At 43.1% G+C, this 22,205-nt stretch overlaps 1 protein-coding gene across 4 annotated transcripts in view; it reads right to left on the bottom strand.

Annotated features, from left to right (window-relative positions):
- PPP1R9A (protein phosphatase 1 regulatory subunit 9A) overlaps positions 1 to 22,205 on the bottom strand; it is a 2,290,846-nt gene that overhangs the window by 616,933 nt on the left and 1,651,708 nt on the right. For all 4 annotated transcript variants that reach the window (XM_069648563.1, XM_069648562.1, XM_069648561.1 and 1 more), the window contains exon 7: positions 6,688 to 6,843. In XM_069648563.1, the coding sequence (XP_069504664.1) occupies positions 6,688 to 6,843 (156 nt within the window). The remainder of the gene's footprint in view (positions 1 to 6,687; positions 6,844 to 22,205) is intronic.

Genomic DNA, 22,205 nt, shown 5'->3' on the forward strand with positions numbered 1-22,205 from the left:
CCGTGATGCCCATAGCTCAGACAGCTTCAGAACCCTTGCTGGCAATAGAGCCTGACAGGCCCCTATCGCCTGGTCGGCTCCAGGGAAAGGAGTCACCTTTGCAGGGTGCTTTGGAGACTAGAACACTTACCTTGGGTTTGGTTTTTCTACGTACGTATTCCTTGATATGTTCAGGTGGAGACCTGGAGAACAGCTCCCTCCACCCCGCAAGTCGGTTCTTTAGTGACCGGGGAGTAAGGATGTTGAATGCCGAACAACCACCATCCAAGCCGTGGTCTTTGCCGAGGCACCGGAAGTCAGAGAGCGTGCAGGTCCGACGTAGGGAAGAATCGTCGCAGGCCAGGCACCTAATGAAGCCTGCAGCGGCTGACATGTGCCGGGGAGGTGCGAAGAACCCGAGGATGGTGTGAATTTATGTTCCTATAAAAATTTTAGGTTCTGATTGGTAATATGAATAATATAGAGGGACAAATGTCCCTGGGGAAGCCTTAAATGGGTGGAATTACAGAGGCAAAAAAGGGTCTCAACCACACCGTAGGTGAAGCAGGTCCACTCCTGTCGACGTGGAAAAGAGTACTAGGGTTTAGCGCCGGGGGACAGAATCAAGGGAGCACATGATCCCGGGGCCAAGCCCTCGCACATGGTTAAATATAAAGGGGACAAGAAATGTTTACTGGTTAAAAAGGTTCTGTTCCCGACCCTATCGATGGACACCCATACAGTATGGAGGAAAGGGGACGGGAAGTAGGAGTAAGGTAAGTAATACCATATGCTTAATTCATGGGAAACACAGTAAGCAATCTAAATGTGCTTATACTTAATTCAGTAGAGTAATGAAAAAACATGGAGCTCAGGAAATAGACTAGCCTGTGAGGCACTTCACAAAGAGCTTGCAACAGTGTGTCTTGAAAACGCTGTGAGCAGTCTCAAAGCGGAGAACAGTGAAATTGACTAGTCAGAGCCTAGTTGCAGGTTGGATAATTACAGAAGCTGAGAGCAGTCTTGCTTCCATATAACAAATGTCTATAGAAAAAAAGTTTCCTTCCAGTGCTATTTCAATTGCAAATAAGTCTTGAAATCCGAAGAATCTTTTATGAATCAAATATCCTACCCCTGGTGGCTTACTGGAGTTTTCTTGTTTCTTCCCACAGGTGCAAACCTCTGGTAATAGATTCAGCAGGCATGGGCACTCGAAAACACATTAAGCGTAACAGCAAGCAACCTGACTTTCCAAAAAACGTTAAGCACTGGCTCCCCTCTTGACTGGGATTTTTAAGGGCTGGATTAATGCAGCACTTACTTGTACCTATCATGACTTGATCCCACCTGCAGCTATCTTGGGAGTTTTATTACGGACACCATGGTGGCCATCTCTTATGCACCATAACTTTCCATGTCTTCATTGTGCACTGTATGAGACAATCGGTTCCTGACACTGGAGGTCTCCGGGTTAATAGAGTGCAGAGCTTTCATTCTTATCATGGCTGCTTGATTGAGCTATGAATGAAACAATACTCTTTCATAATGGAAATACCACATTTGTGTATAATAATTTTCAGATATGGTGGGCAAACTCCAATGTTTGATCTTCAAAGGGGCAATACTTTAATGTTATTTTTTAACATACTTTTTAAAGACTTTGACATCGGAACGACTTTGGAGGGATAGCTACGCAAAGGTCATGCCAACTATGATATTAAAGCAGGAGATTTTAATACTCATTGCACTGTTCCTTTTTATAGACACTCCAGGCCTACTACAAACTCTTCAACCAAAAAATGTAAATGAATACAAGGAGAAATATTGGTACATTTTATGAAAACCTGGAGCATAGAGCTCCTGTTGCCCTCAGGGGGCACTGCCCTAGACACTATCGTTATTTGGCAGTGAGGGAATTGTTGCTCCTGGATCGACAACGTTTTCTTATCTAGGGATAATGTCAAGATTAGCACACAACTAGCTTTTCATTATCATTTGTATCAGCGATCACGTGACCATCATTTCTTTTAATGAATCATCTTTTCAGAGGTCTTGACTGGTCTCACACTCTAGCTGCTATCATTCTTAGTAGGAATGGTATTAGTATTTGTTGGAAACCAACCATAATGGAGAAATGCATTTAATTCTTGCTTACGATGTGGGGCAACACCACACTTGCTAGACTGAAGAGCTTGTTTTTTTTCGAATTATGAAGGGACTATTTATGCTTCTCTCTGTAGATACTTAAGAAAAGGTATGTGTGTCTGAGCACCAAAAAAGTAAAGCACAAAATAGCAATGAAAAAATAGCTAAAGCAAAAAGAGTGAAAAGGGCTGAGAATTCGTCTGAGAGATCAATCTTTCATGATTGTAAATGATTTAGCTCAGGATACCAAGAGTATATGACAGAGATACAGAAAGTATGAGATACTCAATGGATTTAGTAGACAGCCCGAAAAATTCTGTGTTCTCTCAAAGGTAAGAAAACGTCCACATTTTCGGATACCATAAAAACCATTGGTACTGTAAAGCCTGATTCCCCTGTCTATATGATCACAGAAGAAGCATGGGTATCTCATTTCAAGTTCTTATACGCTGCTATAGACATTCCTTCTCAGACGCCTATGATTTCCAGACAGAACTTAGAGAAACGGTAAGGTCATTTCTCCATGATCAATATTGGTGAAACGATAGTGAAGTTGAAGGCCTCGAAAGCTCCAGAGCCTGACAATTTATTTCACTTGGACCGCAAATGTACTCCAACACTTTGGTCTAAGATCTTACACATGTTATTTGAGGACATTATTATTAGAAATAGCTTACCAACTAGATGGAATCTCTCATACACCATTCCTATTTTTAAGAAAGGAGATAGAAGTGGTCCAGTTAATTATCGACCAATTGCTATTCTGGATGCTTCGGGTAAGGTCTTTGCGGCTCTCCTGCTAAAAGAGCTTGCCTTTTGGATGGAGCAGTAGAGACTCTTACCCAGACTCCTGGTGGTCTTTCAGAAGGCAAAGAGCACTTTGTTAAATTATACACTTCTAATCCATCTACATGCTCTATTTCACACATCTTCGTGCAAGAACATCTATATTGCCAGCATGGACATGAGCATGTCTTTTGATTGAGTTATCAGGGAACGATTGTGGTATAAATTGAAGGGTTGGGGGTTCCAGGAAGGCCCCCTGAGACTGATTATGCTTTTGCACAACATTTCTGCGATACACATCAGACTCAATAAAGTGAGTTGCCTATCGCGTTCCATTCGGACACACACTGGACTGCGTCAGCGTTGTATTCTTGCCCTGAAACATATCAACCTATACATTGCCAACCTCAACAGACTTTGGGAAATTTCAGCTGCCTACCAGTAACATTAGGCTCAATCTCATTGCACTGGTTGGTGTTTGCTGACGGCTAACTTTTTTTTCACCCCCCACAACTTTTGTTTACAGAGGAAATTAGATTTTTTTTCAAAATATGCAGAGTCAAACAATTTAAAAATCAATGGTACCAAGTCGAAAATCATTATTTTCACCAAGAAAATGGTTGAAAATGTTGATGGGTGGTATGTAATACCAGGTTGGACAGAATGGACGTTCTGACGTACCTGGGATTTACTATTTCTAATCGTTGTTGCAGGTTAGTCCAAGAACAGAGATTGAGAGACAAGATGAAACCCTTACAGGCCCAGCTACGCCATATTTATTGGCGCTTATTCAAGTTTTCTTTGTTGCCACTATTTAAGTTTTACACTGGATAAATTGTTTCAGTCTTGACTTACGGTTTGGATATCACGTCACGTCCTAGACCTTGCTGGGTTCTTGAATACTCTGGAATGCTCTCTTTGGAAGAGAACTCTAGGACTTCCATTATGCGTGCCTAATATGTCTTAAGACACAAGTTGGGTTTGATTTCCCTCAAAACTCTTGTACTAGAAAAAACTCTCACTATACGCAAAGCATGTGTGCCCTCCTAAGAACTCTCTATTTGTAGATATTGGTGCCCTACATACAGACCTTTGCCTTATCCCAATGATCCTTTCTGAGAGAAGTGGGCTGTGATGTCGATGAACATTCAAATAACCCTTTGAGGACGAAGAAAAAGCTGTATTCGTGGGTTTGCAGAATAACTATAAAACAAATAGGAAATTATTCTCTCTACTCTCAATATACTGCTACCATTTACAGACGTGATTATGTACCTCATTACCTGTAGCTCTTCCCATGTAGGGAATCAAGAAGCTTATATATATATATAATTTAAAATAGATCTGTTAGCTACATTAAAATGTATAGGCCCACGAATGGGCTTGAGAGAACGCAAAAAGTTGCACGTTATGTCTGATGGTAATGCAATGGAAACACTTAAACGCCGGTCATCTTGTGCCCATACTTGCATAAGTTAAGAGTGCATCATTTTTATAAGTCTATCATTGCCCTGGTTCACAATGTGGGAGAACATCTGTGGGCTTCCTTCATGAAAGGAGAGAGTATTTCCTTTTTATTGGTGTTGACAAGGTTATTAAAGGTACTTGTTAGCCTGTTGGATAGGCAAACATAGTACTGTATCAATTAGATACAATTTGGGCGTTAATATAAGACTTTAGTATGAATAGGTGAATTTTAGATGATTGTAGGATGGCATTAACCTTGATTCTTAGATATGTTAATCATTGCGCATGTTTAGCTAGAGGTTAGTTTAGATTAATGTTATTGATATTTTAGATTAATGAGATGTGATGCGTAAAATGTAATCTATGTACGTTTTTATTTTCATTGTATTTTTTTAAATTGTGTATGCATTGCTTAACTTTGTGTAATGTTTAAAATAACACCAATCATGTTAAAACATAAATAAAGACTTTTTAAACTAATAATAATAAAAAATCAATTCATCCAGAACATATAGCACTTTGCATGTAGGATTTTGATGCCCTCCGTAATGAATGGATACACCGTAACTGATCCCACTTTAACCAAAGATGAAATTCGACCAAATATGTATATGATCAGTTGCATTTTCTGAAAGAATATTGAAGGCGACTTTAGTTATTGAAAGTTCACTGAGAGGCTGTGTGCTTCTCAGTTTAATAAAACAAAACACTAAGCAGAATCTGTATTTTTACTAGTACAACATATATACATCTACAAAGCTATTATGAAGATGTTAAAAAATCCTTCATGAACTTAATATAGAAATTATATATTCAGCTGGGGATGTGTCATTTTGGCTCACAATCTTTCAAAGTTTCTCCATAGAGACCTTGCGAATATTTTAAAATCTTATTGGTTAAACAGATTCCCCATGCCTGCAATATATTTATTAGACACCTGCACTAACACTAAATTAACTGTTTCTAATATTTCAATTAAAACAGGTGTTTCATCGATATCTGTGTGTGTTTTTTAAGTGATTTGCATTGTGTGTGCATAGAACAATTTTAATAAAGCATGAAGTGTGTATACAGGTAGTGTGTAGCATTAGGCATGCAACTGTAACATTGAGAATCACCATTACTAATCTCTGGATCAATTAAATGCACACTTGTATCATAAGTACAGCATCCCATATATCAGCAATGGAGTTTATTGATTTTCTATTGTAGGTAGAATGTGTGTTCCTTTTGTAAATTATTTTACATCCAAGAGGTTTTCATTGTATTCGTCTATATTTCATATATGTATTAAAAAATATATCATTCAAGTGACATGGTTTCTAATTTGGAACTCAAAGTTGTCAAAGGATATTACAGATAATGCGTATACACATGTCACGGTAAGGTGCCTGTGATATGTGTTTGGTTTGTGGACATCAACTGTTCCAAGCATAAAGTATTAATTCAAAACATTGCGTATTGTGAACACACATGTGTTGCTCGTGCCCAACACAATGTGTGCTCAATGTATTGTGTCTAGTAAACACAGAGTGTTAGCTTAAGGCCAGCACGTTCTGAACACACAGCAGTTGACTTCATCCAACATATTGTATGTTGAAAGCATACACTCATTGATCACAGGCAACACACTACATGTTGTAGAAACAATAGTTAATCATGGGGATCCTATTGTATGTTGTAAATACGCGATAATTGTGCATGGCCATCATAAAGTACGTGGCGAAAAATATTTATGTTGTAAATATGTTGGTAGCTAAGTGCCAACATATTGTATGTTTAAATATACAACAGTTGCTCATTGGCAAAACATTGTAAGTTGTAAACATACAATAGTTGCTTATGGCCCCATGTGGTATGCTGAAAATACACATCAGCTCTTACAGCCAACATACATGTTCTATGTGGTAAACATACAATAGTTCCTAGTGGTCATCACATTGTGACCAGAAAGCGTACAGTAGTTGCTCATGGCCTACCCGTGTTTTGTTTTAAATAGACAGTAGAATCTCGAGGCCAACACAGGGCCCGTACATTTATGTTGAAAAAATATATTAGTTGCTCATGACCAACATATTGCATATTGGAAGCTTATGGTAGTTGCTGATGGCAAACACATTATGTGCTGTAAACATACTACAGTTGAAAAGCTGTAAACCCAAAAAACAAATGAAAGTAAAAAATGTGGATTTGAAACATGCATGTAGGAGTTAGATATGAGACTATATACGGTAGAAGAAAGTGAAGGAACGGAAAAGCAGACCATATAGAAAAATGCACGCACACAATAACATAACGTGTTCTGCTTACCTCTTTAAATTTGTGCGCCAGCTTTCCTGTGTCCACGTCTGTTGGCGAAAACATGTCATCACCCTCTGGGAGATCAAAAACTTCAATAGCCATATCTCTCCCTGGAAGAACTGGACCCATGTCTTCTTCATCCTCATCTGTGGCGTATTCCCCTGTCTAGATGTTAAAACATGTATGTGGTTCATTTACAATATTTAATGGGCACTGTTCCATTATTTCAATAGGACGTGACATTTGCATATTTTACAGGATCTTCCACAACACACACACACACACACACACATTGCGAATTCAAGTAAGTATACTGGATATTCTCCTGTAAAATGTAAGACACACTGGGGTTAATAGCATACAATTGTTCATTCAGGTGAGCGGATTTCAGGTACTATGGGTTAATGGGTCAATGTAAGGTTGCTAACACATCTACACGTTAGCACACAGCAGAGGAAAGTTGACCTTGCTCTTTGGTATATACACGTGCATTCTGTTGTAGCATAAGCAATTTAGTAAAAGATATAAATACTAATTTACATTTTATTGAGGAGAACAAGCTGTTAACAAATATATGACTGCTTCTGCCCGTGAGAGAGTGAGTGCACGCATGATTGAGGGGTTCCTTTGTGGCTTCACATTCTGAAGCACCGATCCCCTCAGTAAAACATTGTGTTCTAGGGATCTTTTAAAGTCTTTCATCTCTCATTCTTAGATCCCTGTCATTTGGTGATTTGTACGTGCTTAGTGACACTCTTCTGTCCAATGCTTTAGTGCAGGTTCACACTGGATGGTATTCACCACGTTTCTGGTAGCTCCTCTGGTCCGGTTGCATTGAGTATTGGGCTTTTCTGGGGTTCCGCTTGGGGTGGTACTTAGCATCATGGTTCTGGGAAGATCTTCTTTTTGCCATCTGTATTGGGCATTCTGTAAATGTCCCATTCTGCACTCTCAGCGTGCACAGAGGACTCAATCCATCATGGCAGCTGCGTTGCTGTGGGCTACTGCAGCTGTTGCCATGCTTTATGAGAGCATGCACCTGTGGATAGTTGACTGTTACTGCACATCCCAGTTACTTTGCACAATTTTGTAAGTTTGTAAATTCCTCATAATGTTCCTTTACATTTTTACTATTCATGCGAATCTCGGCACAAAGGTGTTAGTCCCATTTATTTTATTGATTTATTGTATTGTTAATTTATTACGCGCTCAATACTAGCGAGTTGTGTAATACTGCCAAGCACCACCTGCAATGAATTGCCTGTGGCAATTCCCTTTGTGTAATGGGCACAGACTTGGCCGGTTCACATGTTAGGCTGTACTACCCCATGACATACACTGCATGGCTTGGAGGTATCCTCTTCTGGTAGTGTGCATGGCAAATGGCCTGTTAACCTACCTGCTGAAAGACTGCTCTGGCACAAACCAGAAATTGATGAAAAGTTTTGAAGGAATCATAATCTCTGTAAACGCTCTGGGAAACCCATAAATCATTGTTTTCCATCCTGCCATGCCCTGACAGAAGGGGAAAGATTGTATGCAACTCAGGCTGAGTCACACTTCAAAGGGCTAGCCCACTCCGAACTGCAAATGTATGATGGCCAATGAGCCTGAAACGTGTGTAGGGTTGTTTGTGGTCTCATACAGAAGGGAGGCGGCCACGCAGTTTTGTCTGGACACCATTTAGAGTGGGAGCAAGGCTTATTAGCATATGTTCTTTATCCTTCTGTAATGGCATAGCAGGATGAAATATGGTGGTCAGGACCGTTTCTCAGTGCAATACCGCAATACCCATGGTTATGATGAATTCAAAATCTTCCAGCCATCATTCGTCAGTTTTCAAGTTCTTCCCTTGCCTGCAATACGTGCAAGGGATACAACAAAACCCTGCTGTGAGGATGCCTCCCCAGAGAGATTAGCCCTTTTAACCTCATTTAGATGTGTGTTCTATATCAAAAGGACGGTTGCATAACTACTCATTTGACCAATATCGTGTGTTCTCTCCAACACATTCATAAATCAGTCCTGAAAAAATTGTCATGCATTGTTCTCAGATGCATTACAAAAATATAAAGCTATTTATCGTGAGACAATTATAAATATATGTAAAGACATACACAATAAAAGTATAGGATGTAAAAAAAATACAACATATCAAATCCAGCTGTAGCAACACCCACTGTTTTCAACCACGCAGGGCATGGCCTGCACTTATGCTGGGTATAATACTGCAAGCACTACCTGCAAGATCGACACAATTAATTTGTGATTATACTTGTATGCATACAGTTATGTAAATATACAAAATTCTGTATTGCAATTAGATCTACATGTTTCTGTCCCTGGTGCTTGTAAGTGCCAGGTATTCCTCAGGAGCTGAAGTACTATATGGCACGTAATACACGACTCTTATTCTTGTAAATGCTGTAGTTCTATTCCATGGACTTTGATAAAGATGTTTTTGCTATTGTGTTTAGTCTACTTTATTCAACATCTGAATAGTGAATCATGGTAACTCCATATCACACATATTCAATATCTTCTTCACTGAAAGTCTGACGTCATGTGAAAATGCCAGTCACTAATGGCTAATCGCCATGCTCTTATAAAAGGAAATACCATACTGGATGGTTCCTGAAGGGCATGGCTCCCTACAAAGCACAGTTCTGCCACACGTAGACACACCAATAAAACGGTGGATTTGTCACCTCACTAATAGGAGACGACTCCCGTCCGAATGGAAGCACATAAACTTGGACCTCATTAAGAGTCTGTTTTCTATTGGAGCACTTTTTGTAATTCTTAACTGTGAATGAAAGCAACAAAATACAGAACCCTTTCACAAGTGCTGGAGGCTCTTCCACTTGCATCACCAGAACTACAAGACATTTACCGCAATTCTGTTCCCAAGGAAGATATTTTCTTCGCCTTTAGGATGAATAAGAACCCAAAAATGTTTTGCATAGCAGTTTCGTTGACCTGGACCACGGTCCAAATGAATGAGATGCCAACAAGGCTTAATATTTACAGTCTGAGAATCACAAGTAACATCCCTGCTTTCCAGGTCAAAGGTTTGTTCTGCCAGGCTTTGCAGAGGCAATTTACAAACTACCAAAGAAATATTTTTAACTACTGAAATTTGGTGTTGGTCCTTAAAATAGTTTTCTCATGCTACAGGTGTTCAAGTATTTCCTATAGGAGGAGGAATAGGAAACACACTTTTGGCCACATTCTATGTGTTCCCCTTCAGCAAATAACATGACATTCTCCAGAATGGTGAATATACATTTGTTTTGAAGCATTGTGCCAAACGGTTAAAGGTTGCCCAAGTAATACCTCTGATTGGCTATGGTGGGTCTGCAGGCACCAATAGCCCTGTGGATTTGGTCGACCTCCCGTAAAGATCACTCGGCATGGCTCATGGCCCTCCCCAGTGGACACTTCACCTCAGGCATGCCTTTTCCCATGCTGTGGGCACCCTCAGTGCCCAGAGATGGTACACAATTACCACAAACCTCACAGAACATGTCCACAAGCTCTAGTAGGGTCTGCATGTTCGAGATGGGCTCAAACTGGATGGAAGACTCAGCTCTATTTACAGGCCTGGCTCAAATCTGTGGGCCCGGGCCCGGAGACCTGAACCATGGGCTTTGTCTTTGTGGCCATCCGTAGAGTACTTGTTACCATAAAAGGCAATAAAGTCCATTGGCTTCAATGGCAGCTGTATCAAACATGTTCCCAGGCCCGACCAATAACAATAGCTATTTTTCTACTAACCAATATGGTTGCGCCATACTAAAATGTGCAGTCGTGGCATTAGTCTGCAAATGCAAATTAGCCAATCGGGCTCCTCAAAATGGTCCTGTGGGTCTCACACTTCGTTTGTGAGCCAAGCTATCTCTTAAGGAATTTTTGACACTTTTTGAGAAGATTTTTGCAGAGCTCCCTGCGCAGAACGCTTAATACCACATGTTGCAAACCCAAGTGGTAGACACTTCTCTGAACGTGTCAAATTTTGATAGCACCAATTCTCTACAAAAAACTGCGGTCCATGTCCTCTTGAATTTATTATGCTCATCCTCTTAGGTTGATTGTAATTATGCTCTTATCTTATAAAATTTCAAGCCGATACGTGTTTAAAGTTGGGCGCTCTTCCTCAGGACTCAAACTAATCATGTATGCATGTTCCTCGTCTTATCTGTATGATTCCCATGTACAAACTGTGACAAATCTGGCACCATCATCACTAATCCTCTGGAAGAAAGCTTCTCTTACGTAGCCAAGGAAATGCAGAAGCTACCTGACTCAGACAGTGGGGGTGGCTATCTGCGGGGAGGACCGCGTGGGAGCAGACAAGCTCCAGAGCGATATACTCGACCAAAATGACCTAATAATCACAGTATCCGATGACATGTGAATGAACAATGAAGCTGACTAGGACTGCTAACCCAACACAGCGGTCTAGTCTTTGGAAACTTTTCGGCTAGACCGGAAAGTTTAAATCAGCAAGAGCAGATGTGTTGAGGAGAGAGAGGCAGAAACCAAGTGAGTTGGTGACTGGTGCTCCTGCTGAAGAGAACACAGAATGTGAAGCGAAGCAAATAGAGAGCAATTGAGGCTGACACGAGAGACGTGTGGGAAAAGCAGAGGGAAGAAAGTCCATGGCATGGTTGCTCACAGCAGCAGGAGCCGTACACTGCAGAAAGGAGCAAGGCGAGGGTCGCTCAGCTGACAAGTCACACACCGAGTCTGGGAAGCAGAGAAACCCAAAGAGACAGAGACGTAAAAGACACAAGAGATATCCAGTAAGCCCTTGGAAGCTGAATGGGTTACTGGAATGCCTGCAAGTGAATGCCGTGTTACTGAGGTAACAAAAGGAAGGCAAAAGCCCTTAAGGAAGTTGGCATAATTTCAAATAATGCTGAGAGGAATACATGTGAATGCAAATAATGATAAAAAGGGGCTAGTAGTCCAAAACCTTGAAGATAGTGTTAGGAACCTTGACAGAAGGGGGGAGGGTAGAAACCCACTATTGAATTAGCCCAAAATCGTGGATCAAACAAAGAATAATTTGAGAGAATAAAAGCCTTGGCAGGATAGTGAACCAGGCAAATGGTGAGGCTGGACTCATACATATAGGAGTGAGAAAGAGGTTTAAGCAAACATTGATATCCTGGCAGGAGAGTAAACCATGAGTGAAAGAGAAAGCATATTGCATTCATGAAAATAATGATATCCTGGCAGGAGAGTAAAACTGGAGTGAGAAATAAAACAAACCTGAACTGTGTGAAAAAGCAGAGTAAACTTGATACTATACAATTGTAAGAAACAAGTGTTGGAGCATACCCTTTTTGGAGGATCATTGAGTAAGGCATAAACGTCCTGGCAGGGGATTTTACCGGGAGTTTCAAAAGACTAATCATTGAAGAAGGAAAGCATAGTAATCCTTTTGGAGATACAGAGTATGAGGGAATGAATCAGAACTATTAATGAACATCTTTTTGATTACCAGAAGAAATCTAGGGGAAGGGAAATCCCCTTTCCTGCTGGAACTTTGTTATTCTTTTCCTTTTTACACCTTCCAACTTATTTTCATTTGGAACTTGTAAAGAAAACTACATGCAAATTCCCTTGTACACATTATATTAAGTTTAGAATGGAAGTGTCAGTGTAGGGTTTGAACACAGGACAGACAACGTCTTTGTTTCATTAAACTTCCTGACACAGACGTTCCTTTGTTTTGATGAGGCAGGGAAACTCCTCTTAGAAGTAGTGATAGATAGGAATTTCCCCAACCTTCCTAATGTTTTGAGAAATAAAAGTATTTACCCAAAACCGAATATCCCACTGTGTCCAAACCTTTCTCTTGAACCCTTACAGCACTCATTACGGTTTGTCTTGTTTACATTACTGCCTATTATACAGTAGGTACAATTGTCTTCATTTGAAGTAAAAGGGTCGAATAACAATTTGCATCATTCTTGGGTTTCCCCTCCTTGTACCGTGCAACAGTATTGCATCCCTGCAATGCTCTGAGCGACATATAAACTGTTAGTTAGTGCTAACAGATAACCCAAGTAGCTATCAAATCCATATATCTATGTACAGTTATGTGCATTGTGACAAATCAAGGGAATTTGTCCCTTCACCCCACCTTCCCTAAGGGTCGAGTCACGTGGGATCTGACCGGGAGAGATTCCCCCTTTGTGTAAAAGGACTCTGGTTCTTGTGAGGAACTCCCTAATGCCATCCTCGTGATGGCTTATATGGACTTGTCTGAACCACCAGACCATTATAAATTCCATGATTTAAACAAGGATAACATGAACCAAAATAGTTGTCAAGATGAAATTGAAGCTATCGCTTTAAATGAGAACTTGCAAAGGACTGTGTCAAAGAGGTTGAAAAGACGCATCTCACCAGTGAGAGGGCGAGCAGAGAGCAAAGAGAGACAGGGGAAGCCACCTTTGCGTAATACGGCTGATGGAGACGAAGCTGGCGTGAAGCACGTAGCATGCGTAATTCGAAACAACTCTGAGATGGCAGGGTGAGAAATGCTGAGAGAAACACTGTGAGACCGGCGTGCGAGAAGAGGAAAAGCACAAGGGCTCTCAAATAAAGAGCTCAGTGGTGGTGTGACCACACGCGAACCGTAGTGGCCAGCCGGCCCGTACAATGACGCTGCCATCACCATTGGGAGAAAGCAACTCCCGAACAGATCCTACGCGGCACCGGAGCTGATGACTATGAAACGTACACTGCGGAGAGTGAACTGCGGAGCAGCCAAGAAGCAGAGGAAGAAGAAATACACCTTCAGGTACTGGAGACGTTACCCCCTCAGTGCAGAAGCTAATAAGGGGAACAGGTCTTCCGGGACGCCGAGAGGGAGTTATTATAAATGGAGAGAAGCTCGTACCAGTAATCATTAGAGAAGAGTGGGAAACAATTGATAAGTCAAAACTGTGTCAACAGGATTACAAGGAAATATAAAAACACAGAAGGAGATTGCAAAGAGAGATAGACATTTGGGAATCAAGACCAAGTGGGGTCATAAGCATACTTATAGAAGAACACTTTGGGAAGAGGTGAATGATGAGTATTTGATAATCAATCACAAATCAAAAGAGAAGTATAATATACAAGATAACTCTGAGTCCTACAGAGTGAAGGAATCTTACTAGGACCAAGAAACAACCTAAGAGAGGGGATGGAGAAATGGACAATCCCCTGAGGGAGTTACAGAAATGAATTCAACAAGTTACAAGAGACTGTTTACGTATGAATCCATAACGCATCTGGCCCAAGACTTTCAGGAGAATGGAGTCATTCTCCTGACCTTAGTTGTTATTATTGAGGTAGGGTCAGCTAGGTTAGTTTGGGATAGCAGACTTATTTGGACTATTACTCACGACTGATGAGCACCTAGTTAGTAAAGTAGACAGGGAACTGCCCATACTGATAGGGAAAGAAAGGCCTTATTGTATTCTTTAATAAAACTCTTGGTAAAATGTCCTTACAGCCTCAGCGTCCTTCTTCTTGCCCGTCACAGTAGCTATACATGTACATACAGAATAGATTACTTCCATCAAAACCACTTCTAGGCTCCTTACCTACCATTACACCAATTGTCTTTTCACAACACTTGTAGTCAGATGAATTGACTACTGCTTTCGACTCTTCTTGGCTATTGCCTCTTTACTCGTCTACCCCAAAATAAAATGATCAACATTGCAAACTGTCCTGCCAAGAGCCTCCTCCACTACCACCCAGTGGCTTCATGCCAGCTCGTTCACAGTGCAAACCAGATCCCCCTCAAATTCCTTCTATGTGTCTCGAATCCATCCACTGTCTAGCAACCCCCTACGTGGCTACCTTCATTACTGGCATTTTGGATCCATTGAAGTACACATTAAGCTCACCTAGCATAACCCCCCATTGACACATTCTCTACCCCATTGTACATTATGTATATTCAATAATCAATCTGTAGTTTATATCTGTTCTGAGGGGTCAGAAATTAAAGCCGGAAACAAACTGGTCATGATTTTGGTTACAGACTTTTATTCAACTTAAATGGATTGGGTAAATGCCTCTCTGACCCTATTTTAAAGAGGAGTTTCCCTACCTAAAAACTAGAAACGAAGGCAGAAATCAAAAGCCGCCCTTATGTCCAAACATTCTCTCCTGACCCTGACACTACAAACAAAATAATAAATTGGGAAGAGAAATGTCTTTAACCTGGTATTGGGAAAAAGTGTTCAGAGGACTAGACTGGCTCTAATGTAAATGTTCTCCAAGATGAAAAAGACCTTGGATCCACAGGGTGATTCCCATCTCCTGGATTCTTCAACGGAATAGCAATGACTCTTGATCTAACAGTTCTGTTTGGCTTTCCTTGGCACACAACAATCCTGTTAGGTAAAAAGTTCTGTAGTGATTTTTCTTTAACAAAAGTTCCTTCTTTGTTTAACAAACAATGTTCTTCTTTAACATTTCTTAAAGGTTTGCAATTTGCCTGGCATACTTCCCTTCCAGAACTCTTTATGCACTTCCAACTGCCTGGTGTACTCTCCTGCCAGGACTTCTCCTGTACTTCCAACTGGCGGGTGTACTCTCCTGCCAGTACTTATGTTGTACTTCCAACTGCCTGATATACTGCCCTGCCAGGACTTCTCTTGTACTTCCAACTGCATGGTATACTTCTCTTGCCAGGACTTCTTATATGGTTTCAACTGCCTGGTATACTTCTCTTGCCAGGACTTCTTATATGAATTTAACTGCCAGGTATATTTCTCACTTCTCTCTTGCGTTACAGTTCCTCTTTATATTCAAACATGCACATACTGTTCTTGATTCAGTATATCTGTCTGTTTCAATGTTCGTAGAAAGCTTTTCCCCACACTTGCATTTCATGCACTCATATTATTGGTTATTGGGTTTTGGGTCTGCATTCTGCCCTTTTCATTTTCAAATAATCTTCTTATTGTTTCTGCCAGGACAATCTCATAATGTTCAAATTGTGGATAGGAGCGGTCGCTGAAACGCCCCGGGATCCCCCCTGGCTTTGGACTGACTCACCGGCTCTGTGTAACGTCTTCGGTCCTGTCCACGCTTATGCAGCGTAGCTCTGCCACTCGCTTCCCACTCAGGGCTGCTGATACGTCTCTCCAGCTTCCCCGGAGCTCCACTACTGCACACCTGCTTCCCTCCAGGTCCTGGGAAGTATTATGATGCCTCTTCAAGCTGTCAAGCGCCCAGGAACTCTTGTGGCACCTGGAGTCTCCACGACACGTCCTACTCGTGCACCATGTGTCTTCTTCTCTGCTGGCGAGCTCCACTGCTCCGCCACACCGGCTTGTCTCTCCAGCGTTCGCACACCTCTGGGGAAGAAGCAACGTCTTCTCGGGAACTATTTCTCATAGTGTGGTTGCCATTTTTAAATGTCCGCACACAGGTGTTTTCACAAAATATCTAGTACGCTCATTAAGCTTGAGGTACCTGTGGCTTTCATCCTCCTCCTCTCAGTGCTTAGGTGGTTGTGGGAGTTCGACTTCACTGGTCTTACTTGATGCACAGCATTTGGAGAATTTCACTAAATAAATCCATATGAAAGATCAGTTCCACATGAAGGGGAACCAGAAATGCAAAGGGTTATGTCGGAGCTTCTATACTTCATGTCATAGATGGGAGTTTGACCTAAAGAATATTGGGAGTAGGGTAATAGGTCATTAGGGTATTGGGTATCAGGGGTCTTCCTCATGGGTAAAGGGGGGATACATTTACCCACGCCTCATTCAATGAAGCCATAACCACTCCCTGATATTTGTCTCTTCTCTTGTGAATCTCCCAATATAGCTGCCCCAATGGTCAGCATCAGGTAGCGGCTGCTGTCCGCTGGCCACATGGGAGGTGGTCACCACCAGGGAAATCCGCAATCACACTGTCTATAAGTAAATACTGTAATTTGTTTATGTGGTCTCTCTATGTTGTGCACATTCAATGTTACGACTAAGATTACTCCCCTGCTGAATCTCTTCCTGCTTACTGCACTTCCTCACTATTATTATCCTCATTTACACTGTTGTTGATTAAAGTGCTCACTTTGTGCTCAATAAATACAAATACGAATATACAGAGAGCGGAACATGATTTAGCACAGAAATCAGAAATGTCATATTTCATGTGAACTGTACTCTATTTACAAATGCTCATATATAAGCATTCATTACAATATGTACGTATGAATGTAAGGTGGGTATTGTGTGTCATAATGCAATTTAAACATATTGCCACTGATACCCATTGAACATTTGTTGGACAAACTATCTAAATAATATAGTGACTTATTCTGCATGGTTAGTTAAGGATTTTGGTAAGTAATGCTTCTGACTAGAGCTGCATTCTGCTACAGTTCTTATTGGAGGACAAATAAGGACAAATACGAAATGTTAAACAATTAGAAAGTCAGAGTGTTGTATTTAACCATAATGTTTCCACTGAAACCTAGCTAAGATTTGGGGTCATGGTTTCTAATTTGTTAACTGTCACATAAACTCTGAGCCAGTATTGTGTAAAATTAGGCCACAGGGCATCGATAGTAGGTGAAGTGACACTAGAAGTTTCCAATGACTGTGTGTGGACCATCCTACATTATGCTTCTTAACTTGAAGAACTGATAGCTACTCGACCCTTATCCAAAATGCTGTGACCATATGATACATTCCTTCACTGGTTCCATTTCCTGCTTGTGGAGAAAAGTATCACATTCACAGCCCACCTGAATAAACCACAGACACTTATCATATAGAATGCAAATATTTAAATTCTATGACAAGACAGAAGGCTCGCATTATGCTATACTTTCTTTTATTTGCTGCCACACTAGCACTTTACAACTTAACTTTAATGCTGCACATTTATGTTCTTACAAAACCATAGTTATGGAAAACGAAAATGGACCAGTTTAAACGTTTGTTTCATATCTGCATGTGATCACTGTAATCACCCGGGAACTACTAGTCCCATGATACTCATGTCTCTGGTAGTCCAATCCTCCAAGCTCTGCACCTATCAGAGGGCAGCCTCCTTTATAAGAACCCTGTGCCCAGGCCCTTTCCTCTTTCTTTTTCCTGCCTGAGATAAGTGACATATTTCTCTATCTTTGCTTATAGAAAAGATTGTTTGTTACGTATATATTTCTATGATATGTGTATAATAGTATGGTTGTACCGTAGCACGCATGAAATTAGTTTCATTTCTCCTCAAAAGAGTTTACCTTAACGCGTAGCACGAGCGTTGCGCAGCGTATCACATTCAGTCAGCGCGCGTTATACTTCTTTCACGAACGTTCGAGTATTGTGAAGAGCGGGCGAGGGCCGGAGCCGCGAGCAATTCCGCTCGCTTCAGGCTGCCGAGCCCCGCGCTCTGTAGTGATCTCGGCGCCGACGAACTCGGCGGCCGTTAGGACCCGTGAGAGCAGGAACTCCTCATGTTTCCCAGCTTCCCCAGGGATTCTGGCTTCCGCTCGCATTGCGCCTGCAGTCGCATACGAGGGAAGTAGTTAACCAGAGCTCCAGATTCATTTAAAAAAAAAAAAATAAAATATTTGAAAACTTTATAAATCGGAAGAAGCGGTTTACAGGCACACACTACATTAATCCTCAGCACGTGTGTAGAGCATGAAGAGCCTTCATCTGCTGACTTCCACGCAGTTGGCCCTGCCACCACCTCGATTATGGCTCAGTTTGTCACTCCCACTAACACCCCTTCCACTTCCCAGGAGTGGAGTCAATTTATTTTTAATTTGCAAATTTGTTTATTGGCATTTATCATACATATACGTTCATTTGACTGAATATGTCTTCAGTAACAGGATCAGTTGTGTTGCATAATAAACAATAATAATAACATTTTACTTTTACAAAGGTAACTCAACAACATTTAACTGTCTCCAAGTCTTAATGTCTATTGGTCAGGTTTGTGGTGGGGGAAGTGCAAGGGCATCAGGGATAGGAGAAGAAAGAGAGAGAGAGAAAAAAGAAAAAGGGGGAAAGGGGCGGGTGGGGACTCCAGAGCTTCAGGGTCTCGATCATCTCCATGTATGACTATTATTGAGGGTATCGTATTTCTGTAATTCGTTGCAGATGAGTCTGTTTTTCTCTTCCCTTTCTCTTCCCCCTCCTTCACGGGGGTTTATCATCTGAGGGTTAAAGCATAATAGTGGTTATTTCTTTCCACATCTCCAGAGTTGAGCTAGATTCATCGGTTGACCTGGTAACACTATCTTCCCATGCTCTTGTCTCTGCGTTGATCCATCTTTTCAGTTCGTTACGCCATTTATGTGTTGTCGTGGTGGACTCCTGTTAGGCGGGTTCTTGTGTGGTCGCTGGGTCTCAGTCGTGGACTGTGGGTGGGATTCCCCTTTGCCGCACGTTTCAGTTGCGGCAGGTTAGGTTCCGATCCTCGCGGTAACGCTAGTGGTAGCACAAGCACTTCCGTGGTTATATTGGGCTTCGCTTCCAGCCGGGATCTGGTCGTAGTGCAATTGTGATAGTATGGGGATTGCAGTGGTTATGTTGACCAGAGAGTTCGTTGGCGTTTCCCTCCGGTGGTTAGGTAAGGAGGGAACCCCCCAGTCTTTTGGAGCTGCGGGCGATCACTCAGTGCTAATGGGTGTGTGGCTCCAGCAAGGGTAACTTGGCCCGAGTTCGCTCTTTGTGGTATTCGGAAGCTTCGGCTGTCCTGCTCCCGTGTCAATCTGACATCTATGTAGCTCGTTGCAGATTGTACATTGTGAGGTTATGCCAAAATGACCACTTCATAGATCAAGGCTTAAAATTCCCTGGGCTTAGCCCGGCCGTTAGTCCAAAGTATCGTATCTGCATGTAGCAATAGTTGGGCTGGTGTGTTATGGTGCAGCCACCACCAGTCTCGTTACTCTATAGCCCCATGGATATGTTCTGCGGTAGGGGAGGGAAGGATGTAATGTGATCACTCACTGTTGATTAGGGTCGAACGCTAGGTATTACGTGGATTCATAGATTAGTCAGCCGGGTGCCCCTCCGTATCTCCCCTTCGTATCTCTAGCTCCCCGCGGGCGACCGATGTCAGTTCTCCCACGTCTCGTCGGGAGTCGCAGGTGGAGGGATGCCCAGCGTAACCGCTTTCAGGTGGTGGAAAGGGGCCCTTGTCTCCACAGGCAGTTGCCGTCTATTCCTCCGTGTCACGGCGCACACCGCAGGGAGGCCTAGCGCGTTCGTGCTTCGTGCGGTGGAGAGAGTCGCCCGCCCCCGCAGGCAGTCCAACGGCACCGCTCACTCGTCTCAGCGGCAACCGCGATGCGCGGGGGTCCAGCTTACATGTGTTCGGGTGGCGGAGGAGGGCCTCAATCTTCAGGGCCGCTGGCTCAAGCCGCGCGGCTCCCTCCGGTCTTTTCCCTTCGTGCTGCCAGCAGATACCAGTCCATGGGTTCAAGCTCCGCGTGGTCCAGCAGCGCCCCTCTTAATTCTTCTGTGGTTGCGTTTGTGTCCAGGGCTGGCAGCTTGATCTCTGCCGCATGGACAGGAGGGGGCAGCGCCTCCTCAGTTCCCCCGCGGTTTCGGCATTCACGCGGCGGCGTCCGGAGCCACAGCTGTAGCCGCCATCTTGGATGCGGAGGGGGGCGACTCCTTGCTCGGCTAGATTTGGGTGTTGGGAACTCCGGTTTTCTCAGTGAGTCGAGTCGCTGCAGTGGGGAGAGGTTCTGCTTCCAGCAAAGGCATTTCTTCTCACGGATTTCAAAGGTTTGCTAACTTAACTCTGTCAGCCAAAGGATCACGGGCGGGAGCTTCGTGGACACACGTCCTCACGGCATGCGCGCTGGCCACGCCCCCAAGTGGAGTCAAGAAGAGTGGGAAGAAGATCCTTCCCAGCAAGAATCAGACTTGTCACAGAGTTTTAAGAAGGTACTCAGAGACTCCTTGCAGCAGGCTGTCTCACAAGGGGTGCAGCCCATTACAAAGAGATTGGAGACTCTGGAAATGATAATGGCTGAACAACAGAAACAGATCACAGCCAAGAAAAGACGGGCTAGTAGCCCTGAGGAAGGAACGTCAGCAGGACACCCCAAAAGAGGGGTTGAGAAGAAGGGGTGTAAGGTAGCCCGGAAGAGCAAGCACTCTTTGACCCCCCGGGCAACACTGAAAGGGTTAACACTGTTCCCCATTTGACAGGCGACCCTGTCGCCAGGCTTAAAGAAGCCTTTCTGGCAAAGAACAGAGATGGCCAGGATACCCCAGGGTACCCCAGAGTAGTGCTCACCCCAGGGGTGTACAATTTAGGGGAAGACGACGAGGGCTTTTCGCCCCGATGATGAAGGGGGCGAGGAAGATGAAGACATCAGTAAAGGTGTAGAAGACCCCCGGAACATAGAAGATACAACAGACATATTCGACCCCGAGGCCATCCGGCACCCTAAGTCGTCAGAATGGGTATCCTCCCCTAGAGTGACACTATACATGGCTCAGCATATTAGAAAACCTCTGGAAAGAGAGGTAAGATCGAGAATGAGATCCGAGTATCCTAGGCCAGAGCTGCCGAATAAACTAACAGAGACCCCTGACTTAAACCCCAAGATGGTTACGTTTGTGACCAAAACAGCTAGAGACGTCAGGAAAGGTGTAGACCGAGCCTGGAAAGGATGTCAGGATAGGCTCGGGTCCATTAGCCAAAATTATGGACCTGGCTGAGAAATCAAAAGATACAGGTACGCCAGTAGATGCAACCGTCCTGGGCAACTGGGCACAAAGGGCAGTATGCCTCTTGGGCAATGCCAATTGTGCCCTATCTTCAGAAAGAAGAAGAGGAATCTTATTGAAGATTGACAACAAGTTGAGCAACCTGGCCACCTATGAAAGCGGGCGAAGGCGCCAAAGGTCTGCTGATCGGTGACGCCTTTGCTAAAGAAATGGCGCAATTCGTAGGAACTTACTCCGCTTTAGACAAGGCCTATAATTCCATCAGGAAAATCTTTCCAGGGTAAATTTTTGCCGGGACCGGACGTCATAGGGGTCGCTCATCCGGTCGCTATAACTCCCAACGAAGGCCCCACAATCAGCGCACCCAGTACTGTGACTCCAGACAACAAGACTCCTTCTTCCCAGCTAGATCGAGGTTCCCTAGAGGCCGCAGGGGAAGAGGATCTTACAGACAACCTGGGCCGGTGAGTACAGCATGTCGGAGTGTAGGAGGAAGAACCCTCCACTACCTGCGTGAATGGCAAGCGTTATCAAGCGATGCATGGGTGCTACAGGCAGTAACAGGCCTACAGATAGAGTTTATAGGTATGCCAGTGCAGAGAACAGAACCCCGCCCCATAGTTATGGCCCAAGTGGAAGCAGCGCTCCTGCACAGCGAGCTCAGCAAACTAGAAAGCAAAAATGCGATAGAGCGCGAATTTCAAAGAGATCCCGGTTTCCTCAGCAACATGTTCCTAGTTCACAGGGGGGACAAAATAAGACCAGTAATCAATCTGAAGGACTTAAACGAAT

Source organism: Ambystoma mexicanum, chromosome 2q, assembly GCF_040938575.1.
Source record: "Ambystoma mexicanum isolate Mex_15411 chromosome 2q, UKY_AmexF1_1, whole genome shotgun sequence".
Lineage (NCBI taxonomy): Eukaryota > Metazoa > Chordata > Amphibia > Caudata > Ambystomatidae > Ambystoma > Ambystoma mexicanum.